This window comes from Rosa chinensis, chromosome 4 (genome assembly GCF_002994745.2).
Source record: "Rosa chinensis cultivar Old Blush chromosome 4, RchiOBHm-V2, whole genome shotgun sequence".
In the NCBI taxonomy this organism is placed as follows: domain Eukaryota; kingdom Viridiplantae; phylum Streptophyta; class Magnoliopsida; order Rosales; family Rosaceae; genus Rosa; species Rosa chinensis.
Genome location: NC_037091.1, coordinates 12,735,369 through 12,748,157, shown reverse-complemented (window position 1 = coordinate 12,748,157; position 12,789 = coordinate 12,735,369). Strand labels below are relative to the sequence as shown.

Below are 12,789 nucleotides of genomic sequence, written 5' to 3'. Positions count from 1 at the left end.
TTATTTTCACAAATTCTATTAGATTTATGGTATCGGGTAGTTCACAAGTAATGACCGTCTCTAAGACTTGTATCAAGAGTAATGCTAGGTGAACCACATTTTTGGGTATCACATTCATCTCATATCTGATGTAGCAGAAAGTCCAACCTATCACAAAAATTCACAAAATTCCATTTAGCACTTTTTCCTCCTTTTTGTAGATGTATATCAGTATACACACCAGATGAGCTGCTGGATTGCCTCCTTTTGCATATTTTCCTTTCCTTTCTTAATCTGTATTACGATGTTATAGCAAAATTATCTACTCAAATGAGAAATGAGAAATACTACCATTATGAGAAAAACTGAGAATCCACTACGAAAAAATTAGAACTTGAAATACGTTGAAAGGAAGGTTACATCCACATTGTTTACACATCAATCAAACAAATAAAATTCTTGGTTGAAAACTTCCACATTGTCCGATCATCATCAATAGCTTAGATGTACGATGATCCTCAGCAGAGTCTCTGCACCATCAGTAATATGTTGACCAGGAGGGATTAGTGATCTCACCTCAGCAAAACCACTAGCACTCTTGAACTTCCCAGTCCCTCCAGTCACAGACAAATGTGACATTGGGCTTCCAATCTTAAACACACCATAGAAGTTGAGACTATCACCATACTCACCTCCTTCAATCATAGCAGTGAATGCCATCATCTGTCTTGACCCATCTGCTGAACTTGCCACATAAACCCCTTGTGCTTTACCAATATTCTGTGACCCTAGCTCAGGTGCTGTGGTGAGAATGTCATCAATGACGGTGATGGTGCCGAAGCCCAGGCTCAGACCATCAGGGCCCAACTGGGTCTGGGCCTGCCCAATGGGCTTTCCCGAAAACGTTGTGCCGGACAAGCCGGTTCCAAGAGGGATCCCATTGATGCCATTGACACTAGGGAGGGCACCATTAGCATTGGGGATGGGGACACCACCTTGTGGGGGAAGGAACCCTATTGGCTTTGCAAAGGGAACTTGACCTCCATAGATGTTGCCTAGCAGACCAGTTATAGGCCTAGCTGTTGGGCTGCTGCCCCCAAGAATATCATGCATGTACATCTCAAGAATTGGTTCATGTTCAAGGGCCCTGACTGGGTCAACTGCTGCATTGACCAGTAGTACATGGACTGAGGCAAATAGAATAGAGAGCAAAATGGAATAGACTGGTGATAATTGCTTGACCATCTTGACTTGAAGTTTGTATCTCGATCTGAATGGGTTTTGAGGATTTGAAGAATGGAAGTGTTGTGGTGTGTTTTCAATTGGATAAGAGATCCTGGTTTTATATAGAGACTATAAGAGAAGGAGTTGTTATAAAGTGATAGAGTGTGCATCATTCTGTTTTGGGAAATTTTAGTCAGCTAATGAGCTCACTCTTGCTGAATGGTTGGAGGTGATGTGTATGGGTTTGACTGACTACTTTGACTACAAAATTGTTATTGAAATTTTTGATCAACTTTCATATTTTGGTACTCTTAAATTAGTGCTGTTTTTTCAAAGAAATAGAAAAATAAAAGGAAGTGGTAGCTTTACCACCGGTGCATTGGTTACAACCAAACCAACTCTGATAGTTAATGAAAGAAAAATGAACTGTAAGTAGCTCCTATCCTTTATAGCCACTTGACCTGATAGTCAATATTTCCAATCCTATATTTCATTTATTTAAAAAAATGCAGGTTTCCATGACTAACATGTGAATCAACTAGACCGTATACATTAGAGAATACACAACAATTGTATGCATCTTGTTCTTGATGTCCAAACAATTGTATATCTTTCTTTAATGCAGGGCTCAAAGAATATAGATACAAAAAGAATAATGATAGCAATGGACAATGGAGATATGCAGTATTGTCTATTATCACTCATGGCACATCTGAGCTGTCAATCTCCTGAACAGGTTCTTCATGATCCATAACTTTGGACTGCCTCAGAACTGGGGAAAACAATGTCCATACTGCACGAAAATTTGGAAGAAAAATCCATAAGAAAAGTTGTTATAAGTAAAATTTCCTTTCTAAAGTTTACTTTTTTTGTTCACCGGTTTGGCTGAAATGATAACTTCTTCAAGAAAAAGTTTCTATTCATGATATAACCAATACATTTCACCGCCTTTCAAGTTATCTGAAAATTTTCTTTACGATTTCAGCCCGGTAGACCAGCCAGATTTTGAGTAGTTCTGGTTGGGCATTCTTTTTCTTTCAACAGAAATGCCAAATGGCAGAATCTATATGATGCATGATGGAATTTATTTCTTTCTCTGCTTCATGCATAATCTAATGCATCCTGATAAAGAGGCTATAAGAAGGTTCATGATGGCAGACCATGCATAGACATCTGCCTCAAAAATATGAAATTCAACAATTAAAGCAATGGATCAGGTGCTGATCCAAAAAGTAATTCATATGTATAGATTTACTTACTATATATTGAGGCTGCAAACCACTCATTGACAATCTTCACCCATGTACTAGCCCAGCCAACATCAATGCTCCACCTGATTATTTTGGAATGTTGTGTAAAATGATCCGAATGACGTGAAAGGTATCAGACAAGGAGATCTTAATGCATATAACATGGTAATTGGCTCCTTACTTCTTAGCTGAGTTATTGAGGTTCCAACTGATGAATAGCATTGCAAAATACATGGCCCCCAAGGAAAATACTAGGTGGAAGAATCCATATTTGTAAGGGATGTCATCTTCATGTTGAACTTCATTATGCCGAAACTGCATACCATAGGAAGAACTTTTTAGTATTTGTTATTTAACAGGAATCAAAACTCGGGTCGCTTTTTATCATTAGGTGATAAAAATCCTTGAACATTTTAGACTCACTCTCTTGTTTCATATCTTATTTTGGGGTCTAACAGTATTGAAAAATCACCTTAACCATGCCATACTGAACTATGTATTAAACTTGGTGACAGGCAAATTTTGTTTTTCAGTATGTCAATGGAATTTAAGCCTTGATTGAATTGCTTTTATGCCATTTGATAGCAACCAGATGAAGTTATGCACTGTTCTTAGAACATAAAATCACTCGCCTGAAATGATTGTGAATCAATACCAGTGGAAAAAGTTGCCATGACAATAGCACATATTGCGATCAGGAAGCCCTGCAAGTAAGAGTGTTAACAGACCATACTGAACAAACTTGGTTCATGTCATTCATAAGTACCAGTACAACTCAACCTTGACAAAACTACTTCTCTTGATAACTGGATATTAAGTTAACCTATTCATGTAGATATTGATCAGAAAACCAAACAGTTCTAAATCTTATACAGAGTATGTATCATGCAAGAACTACCAAGTTTTACTCAACTTCTTTATTGTGAATATGTATTTTGAATTATGAAATTAGTAAGCATCTGTTTTTTATTCGATTAAGACTTCTGACTTTTCAATCCAAAGAAAATTAGTCAACTCTAATTACTGTGGTTCATATTATAAAAAAGAACAGAACTATAGAAAAGCATTCTTACTAGTATGGTAGTCCAATCACCATTTGCATTCCCTTGTCTTTGTGGGTTGCATTCCTCATTGGCAGGTTCACTGAAAGTCATATATTGAAACCAGAAAAACAACATTACAGAATTTCGAGTTGCAATGCAAAATGCATAGTAGTTTAATAGCAGATGAAAGGCTATACAGAAACAAATGTAGCTTTAAGTCATTTCACCATGTAGAAACTATCACACACACACTCACACTCTAATAAACATATCTGATTTCCCTAATGTTCTTTTTCGTCTGTTTTAATCCTATCTACAACAAGTGCAACCGAAATTTCAGTTACTAAACCATTTTGAAATAAACATTTTCAGAGACCTTTATATTCTAAATGAACCAAGAAATTATCTGGATTTTAGGCATAAAAGGACGAAATTTGGCAAATATATAAATATCTCTGACAGCAAATTTGATGCACAATATACATACTAGAGTTAAGAACAGTCACGTACAGATATCTCAGAGAAAGTATAGCGGAATCTTAATTGGCAGTTATATTGTAGTTGACATTGGGTCTAAAGTCTTAACCTTCTGATAGCAGACCAACATAGGAAAACAATGTATGAAGCCATGATTCCAGAAGATAAAAGACCTCTGTTTACCTGCATTAAGCATGCATATGACTTTATAAGCACTAGGAAGGAGAACAAAACAATAGCATCCATGTTGATATGTAACTAATAATGCATCAGATAGAATTTTAAAGAGACATACTACAACGTGGGTGTGTAACTACTAACTAGTAATAAACCTTGGAATGTAGGGACACAGACATCATTACGATAAGTAGAACTGCAGTCCATATGATGAAAAAGATGTTGAGAGCACATGATGATTTCATCGCATATGATGAATACATAACTGCAATTCCACACATCGACGCGATGTAAAACAATGTAGACATGAACAAGCCAAGGGAGCAGCTGTAGAGAATATAAGAGATGATATATTAAAGATATTACCAAGGGAAGAAATAAGAAAAATATCGTGTCTCAAGAAAACTCATCTTATTTCAAAAGTACAAAGTAAAATCACAGAACTTGCTTACCAAGGCTTTTGAACTTTTAAATGAAACTATTAAGAACATTATATGTATAAGTTTAACAAGTAATTGTAACTCCCATTTTGAACTGGGTCCTTTAATTGTTTTAGTGCTGGAGCGCATCAGGTTTCACAGCAAGCTAATTCATCTGAGGCCATTCGAAATCGTTTATATGTTGTTATTGTAATCAACAGTATGTCTTTTCTTTCTATGTTGTAGTAGGTATGGTAGCCCTACTTTTTCTTTTCAGATGACTAGTACGTTGATAATACGATAGCACTAAGAAATATTAAATATGACAACTTTCCGGTTAATTAATAAGAAGCCAGACCTCTGCTTCTTTTGCTCATCGGGCATCCAGTACTTATTCCACCATCTAATAAACTGGATCACACTTATAAGCTGGAGAACGAGAAAAATCCTGTCATGAAAAGCAAGGATCATATGTGATCATAATGAAAGGGAGCTGAATACTAAACGCAAATAAATTGCTAGTACGTTCATGATCTATTCTCCTGTACATGACTGCCCATTGATCTCAATTAGGTGATGAAATAATGTTTAGAATCTAAATTAATGGAAGTTGGAAAGTAGGAATAGCTGTATTCAAAATGTCAAATTAAATGCAACAGTCCACAAGCTTTGTTCCTTTTGTTTTCCTTGTCCATCTTTTTCTCAGTGTCTGAGTAATTTAAAAACTCCAAAACCACCATCCATATACTGTTAATTAAGCTGTTCAATATGGTTTTATCACCCTGGTTTGTTTTTCTTTAGTCCTGTTTGAAATCACAGATATAGTTTTCTCCTTTTGAATTCTTTCCTAGAGTAAAAGGCAACAGATATGTAAGTAGCACAAAGAAGAACAAACAATACAGAAAATTTGAAATAGACACACTGCTCGACCATCCTCCATATTACAAGAAAGTACTAAACATGGCCAAGTTCATGCAGGTGTAGACATGTAATAATACGTATTCAATGTGTTTGAAACATTAGACAAAGATTTTGAAAAATTACCCTGCACCAACACGAGCAAGTTCACCTGCAAATAGGAATAAGCTTATCAATTTAGAAATCCTTTTTCAAGTAATAACAAGCAAAGAAGGATACACACAGAAACAGAAAAGCAATTTAGAAATCCTTTTTCAAGTTTCATTCATAAGTGATGCATAAAGGATCAGAGATAACAAAAGATAAAATAGTATGGTATCAAAAGAAGTTTCGTAATTGACTCTCAGATGAACCTACCATATAAATGAATGTAATTGGAAGGGCAGAAGAGCGGAATCATCATTGATACAAGCCATGCAAACAGCTTTGATCCCCACCACCCAGAATGCCATGCATTGCGAGCTTTATATAGTTTTCTTGTTTTACATGTTGTCAGGAACATTAGAAGGAAAAATATCTAAATTCAATGTTAAGGATACTAGTTCTTTTAATCTGTAGCCAATATAAGCATTGAGCACGTAGTATTGAGCTGTTCCTGAATATCAAGTCAGCAGCCGTTCTCGTAAGGGTTTTGATGATCCAACTAGAACTCTAGAAGAAAGATACAAAGCATCCTAAACTCACACGGAGAACTCCTTGTGTATGAAAACAATCACTTCCACCATGTCCACAAGATTTCAAATCTGCAAAAGAAATTTTAAGATGAAAAACACAGAATCATTATGTATACCTTTCCCGTCCCAATCAGTGTGAATGATCACTTCCAGTAATTTACGAGAGGATTAAAAATTCCAGTTTCTAAATGTTGTTTATATGCACAACATGTTTGTGGGATTTAACATAAACACAGAGACATTAGCAAGGTTTTGAAATTGAAACTAACTGACACAGTATCGGCTTTATAGAAGTCACTCACAGTATTGAAATTATGACCTTGAGTTCTGCATAACATTTGACCAAAAATTAAGCAAGAAGGAAATCCAGATCTTTTGGGAAGGGGAGAACAGTTACGTACAGTGGAGCTCAGGTAACACCCTTTGCCCATAATCACGAACAAACCAAGCACAAAGATTTGTTATTAAGAAGATTATGCCATATACATAACGGGCTCGTAAAGCCTTTTTCCTTTCTGTCAAGTGATCAGATCTCCTTTGCTCCAATGATACAGGCACTACTTCCCAAAGAATAACCTCACCCGTAGGTTCAACTACTTCAGCTGATATACTCATTCTGCAATTTAAAAGACTAAGATTTAGCTTCATTTCAGCCAACTTACACATTGTTTCATGGAGGTTCAGCACATAGGAGCTTGTGTATTTGAAAAGGAAACTATAAAATGATTAAAATCCATCAATGTGATAAGAAAAATGCAGATGTTGTGTTAGATTGACAAAAAGAAATGTTTCCACTAGAAAATTTAAAATAATAAGACAAAAAGAAAAAGTGATTGCATAAGAACAATTAGAAGAAGCTCAAGCCTAAACTTAAAACAACAACTCCGATTCCACATCTCCACAATAACAATATGAACCCCAAAGCTTAACTCAAAATAATTCAAACCAACGAGCATAGTGCAAGAAACTTCCACCGGTTGATCATGATACATTAATACCTGAGTTTATGATTTCAGTATGTTAAGGCACAGAAGGAACGTTCTTTTCACACAATGCCCTTATCAGGAGATAACATATATCCAAGAATGGACTCAAAAGAAGCCAGTAACAACGGGAAGAAAATCAAGTACCGACTTGAATCAAACCCTTCATGAATTAGTCTATGATAATGAAAGAAACAGAGAGTTAACTTGTAGAAGCAAAAGAAACTGACCTTTAACCGCAGATTTGAAGTGCAGTGTTAAACTTATTGACAGTGCCCAGCTAGAAATGAAGTGTCCAAGTCTTTTGCCGCTCCCATATAATGAGTAAGTAGGCTGTCAAATTAGGTAGAAATAATATCACAAGGATGGTTTAATAAAAAAGGGTTACTGGAAGCTGGCAGCAATATCATATTAAATAGCAACAGCGCTCCTAGCCGCTGATCCCATGAACCCTTTGTCAGTGTCCTTTTCTGTGATTTCAAGATCCCTCCTTTCAACAACTTACAAACCCCTTTGAATCACCAAAATAAACAAAAATATAATACGAATACATTCGATTACTCAACAAGCACCGCATATCGATAAACTGTTGGTAAAACTTTTGTCTCCTTTTTATTTCCTTGCATTTTGTCAAACATATATGTAGCGTGCATTGCAAGTTAGGTCATTATTCTCAAGCTCATTTCCACACCTTCCAAGCACCAAGCAACAATATTTAACTAGAACAAGGAACATTCAGTATAGAAATCCTGATAAACAATCCATTTCAACCCACAAGATGGTGATGCCAATCGATCAGTGAGCAGGTACAACTACAGGGTTATAATCTATCATAGAAAATGAGTCGCATGCTGAAACTTGCTTTGCAAAAAGGGTAAATAGCAGACCCGTTTTGGGTGTGATATTATTATTGCAGATGGTGGTGAGTTTGGATGGAAAAGACATTCAAATTCTCAGTTTGTTTTTGTGCAGTGTGTGGGGCCCAAGTCTAATACGCCATACGCGCTTCAGTGACCGTTGCCTCTAAACGGCGGTGGCAAAAAGCAAGCGTCTATAATATATTTTCATATTGAATTCTCAGTTTTGTGACTTTGAATTGTTTTTCTACGAACTTTCTCTTCTCCAACCTCGAGAGTTCTTCGGACCAAAACAAAAAAACTCCAGAGTCCGGACGACCCATCTTCCCATCACTTCTCCTTCAACGTGTTGTCTCCAGCAACTTCTCCCATCCCAATCCCACACTTTTATAGTTTGTTTTTTTTTTTAGAATTATAGTTTTATTTATGAAATCACTATTTGTTCATACAAAAATGCTTGAGATTCCAAATAATTATACCAAATGATGTGGCAGGTGCCATATCATCAAACTATTTTTAGCATGTATTCTTATGTTTATTTTTATTCTTTAAAATGGAAAGATTAATAATTAAAAGTTATTATTGTTTAATTAGAAGAAAAAAATGTATATGATAAACAACAACAAAAGGAATGAAGAACCCTAAACCAACCCCACTTTAACACTCAACTGTAGGAAAAGGCCATCAACCAAAACAGAGTAAATAGAATACAAATTAAGTTGTGTATGGCTTAATTCATTAGTTCATTGGTAATTGAATAATGATCTATTATATACTGTTAGTGGTGGTGGGTTTCATTCTGCTGGAAATAGAGATATGTAGTGATGGAATAAATGAGAAATGGTGATTTTCAATTGATGACCTGATCCATCTCTACTGGGTTTCAAATGAGTTTCAAATGAATTTAATATGAATTCTTATTATTGTCAGAGAGAGAAAGAAATAGTTGTACTATTATATATACAGTCTCCCAGATTTTATGTAATTTCTTTGCGCTATTCTCTAGATTTCTTTGCTCTTTTGATCCTGCAGATGTGGTTGCTTGATTTGTTTGAAGAAGGGCGGTAGCAGATTTGGTTGTTTGGTGAACCACGTTCTTCTTTTTTGTTGACTAATTAGTTTTTTAGATAAAATAATTGAAATTTGCTGGAAATTATTAAATTGAATGTCATGGCACGTAAGACGCCAACTCAGACGCCATGTCATTTGGTATTGTTTTTTGGTATAATTTTTTTGTGTCTGTAGCACTGCTCTTGTTCATAACCAAATCAAATCGACTTAGTGAAACAGAGATTTTTTAGAAGAAAACTAGTATGTAATTGTATACACAATAAATTTACTGAAAATAAATTGAATTGATCAATTATTGAATTTGTGATTAACCAAGTTTAACCGGCACTTCAGTGCTACAAATGGTACACGTAACTCATGAGTCACCAGGTTTAAGTACGCTCGTAGAGTAAGAGTAACACATGTCCCATTAGTTAAGTAGGTGGCGTGAATATGTCAATTTATTGCTAATGGTATTTACTCTTGATGCTTAGCTTGACGGATCAATCAAATTAAATGGGTTGATCTAAATTAAAATCAAGCATTAAATATAAATATCAAGCAGATTAAATTTGATTGATACCGAGCATTAGATAAAGTACCATACTTTATAAAAGGACTAAATTTTGCTTACTACCCTATACTTTCAAACAGTTCAGTCCCTGCACTTCTAATTTAATCAGAAAAGTCATTGCGCTCTCCAATTTCAACAAATCGATCCAATCCGTCACCACTTGGAAAATCCAAACTACCCATCTGCATTCACAACATTGACACATCGGCGGGCTGCCTAGCGATGGGTAGTTTGAGAATTTTTCTTGTGTGAAGGTCTCACGTCAGCATTTTAACAGCAAAAATTGAAGGAATAGTGACGGATTGGATCGATTTGATCAAATTGGAGAGGGTAAGGACTTTTCTGATTAAATTACAAGTGCATGGACTGAACTGATGAACCCTTGAAAGTACAAGGTAGTAAGCCGAATTTAATCCTTTATAAAATATATATTATTTTGTATACGTGTCTTTCTTTTATACGTCGCAGGATTTTCATGTTTACAATACCATACATTTATAGAAATATAATTCATGTCCTCCTCATTTATACATAATCATGTATTGCTTTTTACTAAGAGTAATACTATATGAACCATTTTTTGGATATTACTTGCATTCTGCCTTTTTTTTTACTTTGTCAAGGGGAACCCAAAGGCTTCTTAGGCCCAAGATAAACCTTTTGGCGCATATGAAATGCTCCAACTGTGCATTGCAGCACAGTGTCTGACCACTTTGACAGCTTCGGGGTTCGAACCTAGGTTGGGGAGCACACCCAACTAGGCAAAAACCACTAGGCCACTTGCAGTGGTTACTTGCATTCCTCCTTACATGGTAGCTAATGTGACATAGTCACATCATTTAATGAAATGTTCTGATTGAGTTACCTCAACTGCCACATAAAAAATAAGGGGATAGGGGATGGGTTCTCAGAGTGTGGCAGACTCTGCTCCTATGAGATTGAGAGTGTGAAAAAAAAAAATTTAATTACACAAAGTTAATTATATGTATGAAACTAAATATTAGTTTGGCTGTTTTGAATTGTTACTCATAGTCTTTCAGTGCTTAACTCTGTCCAAAGTAATCATTAGCCAATGAGAATGACATTACTTAATGGTGGATTTTTCAGTAGATAGATCGTGGTCGGTCTTGTAACATTCTAGTCAATAAAATGACGTTTCCTCCTCAAAAAAGAAAAACATGCATTGAATAATAAATCTAAACCTAAACTTCAAATATAAGTGTTATTTTGTTAATTATTAAAAAGCAAGAAGGATTTGAATTTGGGAATTCTACACACATTTTGTTAAACACCAATAGTTAATTAGCTTAGATGTTTGTATTTTCATATGATTGAACTAGCAAAGTTTTGACAAGACACTTAGTATATATTTAGTATCAGTATTTTATTGTTTTGTCATAGAGTTTTTAAAGTAAATTTTCTAGATTTCTTGTCCCCATAATTTTTTTTTTGTTTGTAACAAACTTTAAATGAAGCATAGTTGCTACTCCCATAAATTGTTTGGGAAACTCACAACTAGTCCCTAAAGCTTAGCCCATTTGGTACTTTAGTCTATCAGTGCAGAGTGGTCAGAGCTTTGTTGGTCGGGCTTTTAGGTGGCGTTTTGTAGGGATTCTCTTTGGTGGTGTGATAGGCTCTTGGGCTGCTGGGATTGAGGATGAGTGGTGTGAGCTAGTTGGCCATGGCTGTTTATTTTGTCGGTGACACTCAATTTTGGTGACAGTACAGCGCAAGGACTGCTAGGATGGACGACTGGCTTCTCCGGAGCTGCTGGTGGCTGGGGCTCAGGCTTGGTGAGGCGGTGGCTGTAGAAGTAGTGACAGGCTGTTAAGTCCCATTGGGCCCATTGGTTTAAGGTCTCCTCTAGATTAATGGGTTGGGGCTTGGTGTATTTGGATTTGGATATGCTAGTCTGGGCTTGGATCACATTTTTCAGTTTTATTTATTATTTTTATTTGGTCAAAACTTCTTCTCCTTTGGGGGTGAAGTTTGTAGGCATTTGGGTTTGAGGAATGTTGCCAGGGATACCAACAAAGCTCGTTATTTTATTTTCTTGTAGGTAGTGTTAGGTATAGTTTCTGGATATGCTTCACTATTAGATTAAAAATGTTGAATTCCTTATGTAGGCTCTATTAGATAGCCTTATGGGCGGATCATTATGTGTAATTTCGCTGCACTACAATCAAGTTGACAATTTCTCTCAAAAAAAAAAATTGGTACTTTAGTCCTGACATTTAGTATGAGAGTTTAGTCCACATGTACATTGATAAACTTTAGTACTAAACGTGAGGTTTAGTCCTCACATTTAGTACTACTCCATTTGGTCACTCGATGACTCAAATACAATTTTATCGTTATATATTTAGTGCTTTTTAGTAAAGTTTTTTATTATTTTGCTTCATTTTTTTTTAATCGAAATTTGATGTCAATCTATTAATGCTAAAAAGTAGGTAACATTACCCAATGATTCATCATCTGCGGGCTATGCCATAATTGACTCACTGTCTAGGAGACCCTAAAGTGACATAAGTAACATCACCATGAAAATAAGCTTCAAGCAACTAGTTTCCTCAATCAGTTCCTGAGACTACTAAGTATAAAAACCAAACAATTTAAGTTATAACCCCTATTCATAATCCTTAAAGGCCCTTCTATGTAGAGGGATCAACCCCAAGAATGCTAACAAACACTGCATCCATAACCATATTAGCCCTAGGATGCTCAACCGCTGCACCTTGCTTTCTTTAGGTTTAAAAGTGCGCTTCTTCCTCAGATATATTCTTGGATTTTTTGTCAATTTTAGCTTCCTAGGTTTCACCCCATCCTGTTTGGCCTTGTTCTTGGCCCCCAACAACCTCTTTATCTTTCTTTTATTCACAGGAGAAACAACTAGTATGCCCTCCTTCTAGATCAGTGCAAGAGCTAGCTCCAAGTCTAAGGACACTAGGACTTTGCCCAAGGTAAGAAGAAGTTGCTTATTTTTGGTGTTGATTTACCAACTAAATTACCAACAACATGAAGATGCCAGTTTTAGCTAGGGCTGCCACTTGGTTTGGTAATTACCAAACCGACCGAATACCAACCGATACTTTAGGTTTGGTAAACCGACTTTTTGGTAACTGAAACCGATAAAACTGAAATAAAAAATTACCGAAAAAGTTGGG

At 35.9% G+C, this 12,789-nt stretch overlaps 2 protein-coding genes across 2 annotated transcripts; both read right to left on the bottom strand.

The window, feature by feature from the left end:
- Window positions 1-359: 359 nt before the first annotated feature.
- On the bottom strand, window positions 360-1,281 carry LOC112200830 (dirigent protein 18). Its single transcript, XM_024341838.2, has one exon. The coding sequence runs from the start codon at window positions 1,222-1,224 to the stop codon at window positions 472-474; it is 753 nt and encodes a 250-aa protein (XP_024197606.1). The 5' UTR covers window positions 1,225-1,281; the 3' UTR covers window positions 360-471.
- A 436-nt stretch (window positions 1,282-1,717) lies between these two features.
- On the bottom strand, window positions 1,718-7,314 carry LOC112199900 (probable serine incorporator). The gene is made up of 13 exons (XM_024340880.2): window positions 7,160-7,314; window positions 6,563-6,777; window positions 6,154-6,230; window positions 5,845-6,004; window positions 5,614-5,638; window positions 4,928-5,017; window positions 4,306-4,477; window positions 4,083-4,156; window positions 3,527-3,596; window positions 3,086-3,157; window positions 2,635-2,768; window positions 2,463-2,536; window positions 1,718-1,996 (listed from the first exon to the last, which is right to left on the bottom strand). Exons 2-13 carry the CDS (start codon window positions 6,774-6,776, stop codon window positions 1,905-1,907), a joined length of 1,254 nt encoding a protein of 417 aa, XP_024196648.1. The 5' UTR covers window position 6,777; window positions 7,160-7,314; the 3' UTR covers window positions 1,718-1,904.
- Between the last annotated feature and the right edge of the window lie 5,475 nt (window positions 7,315-12,789).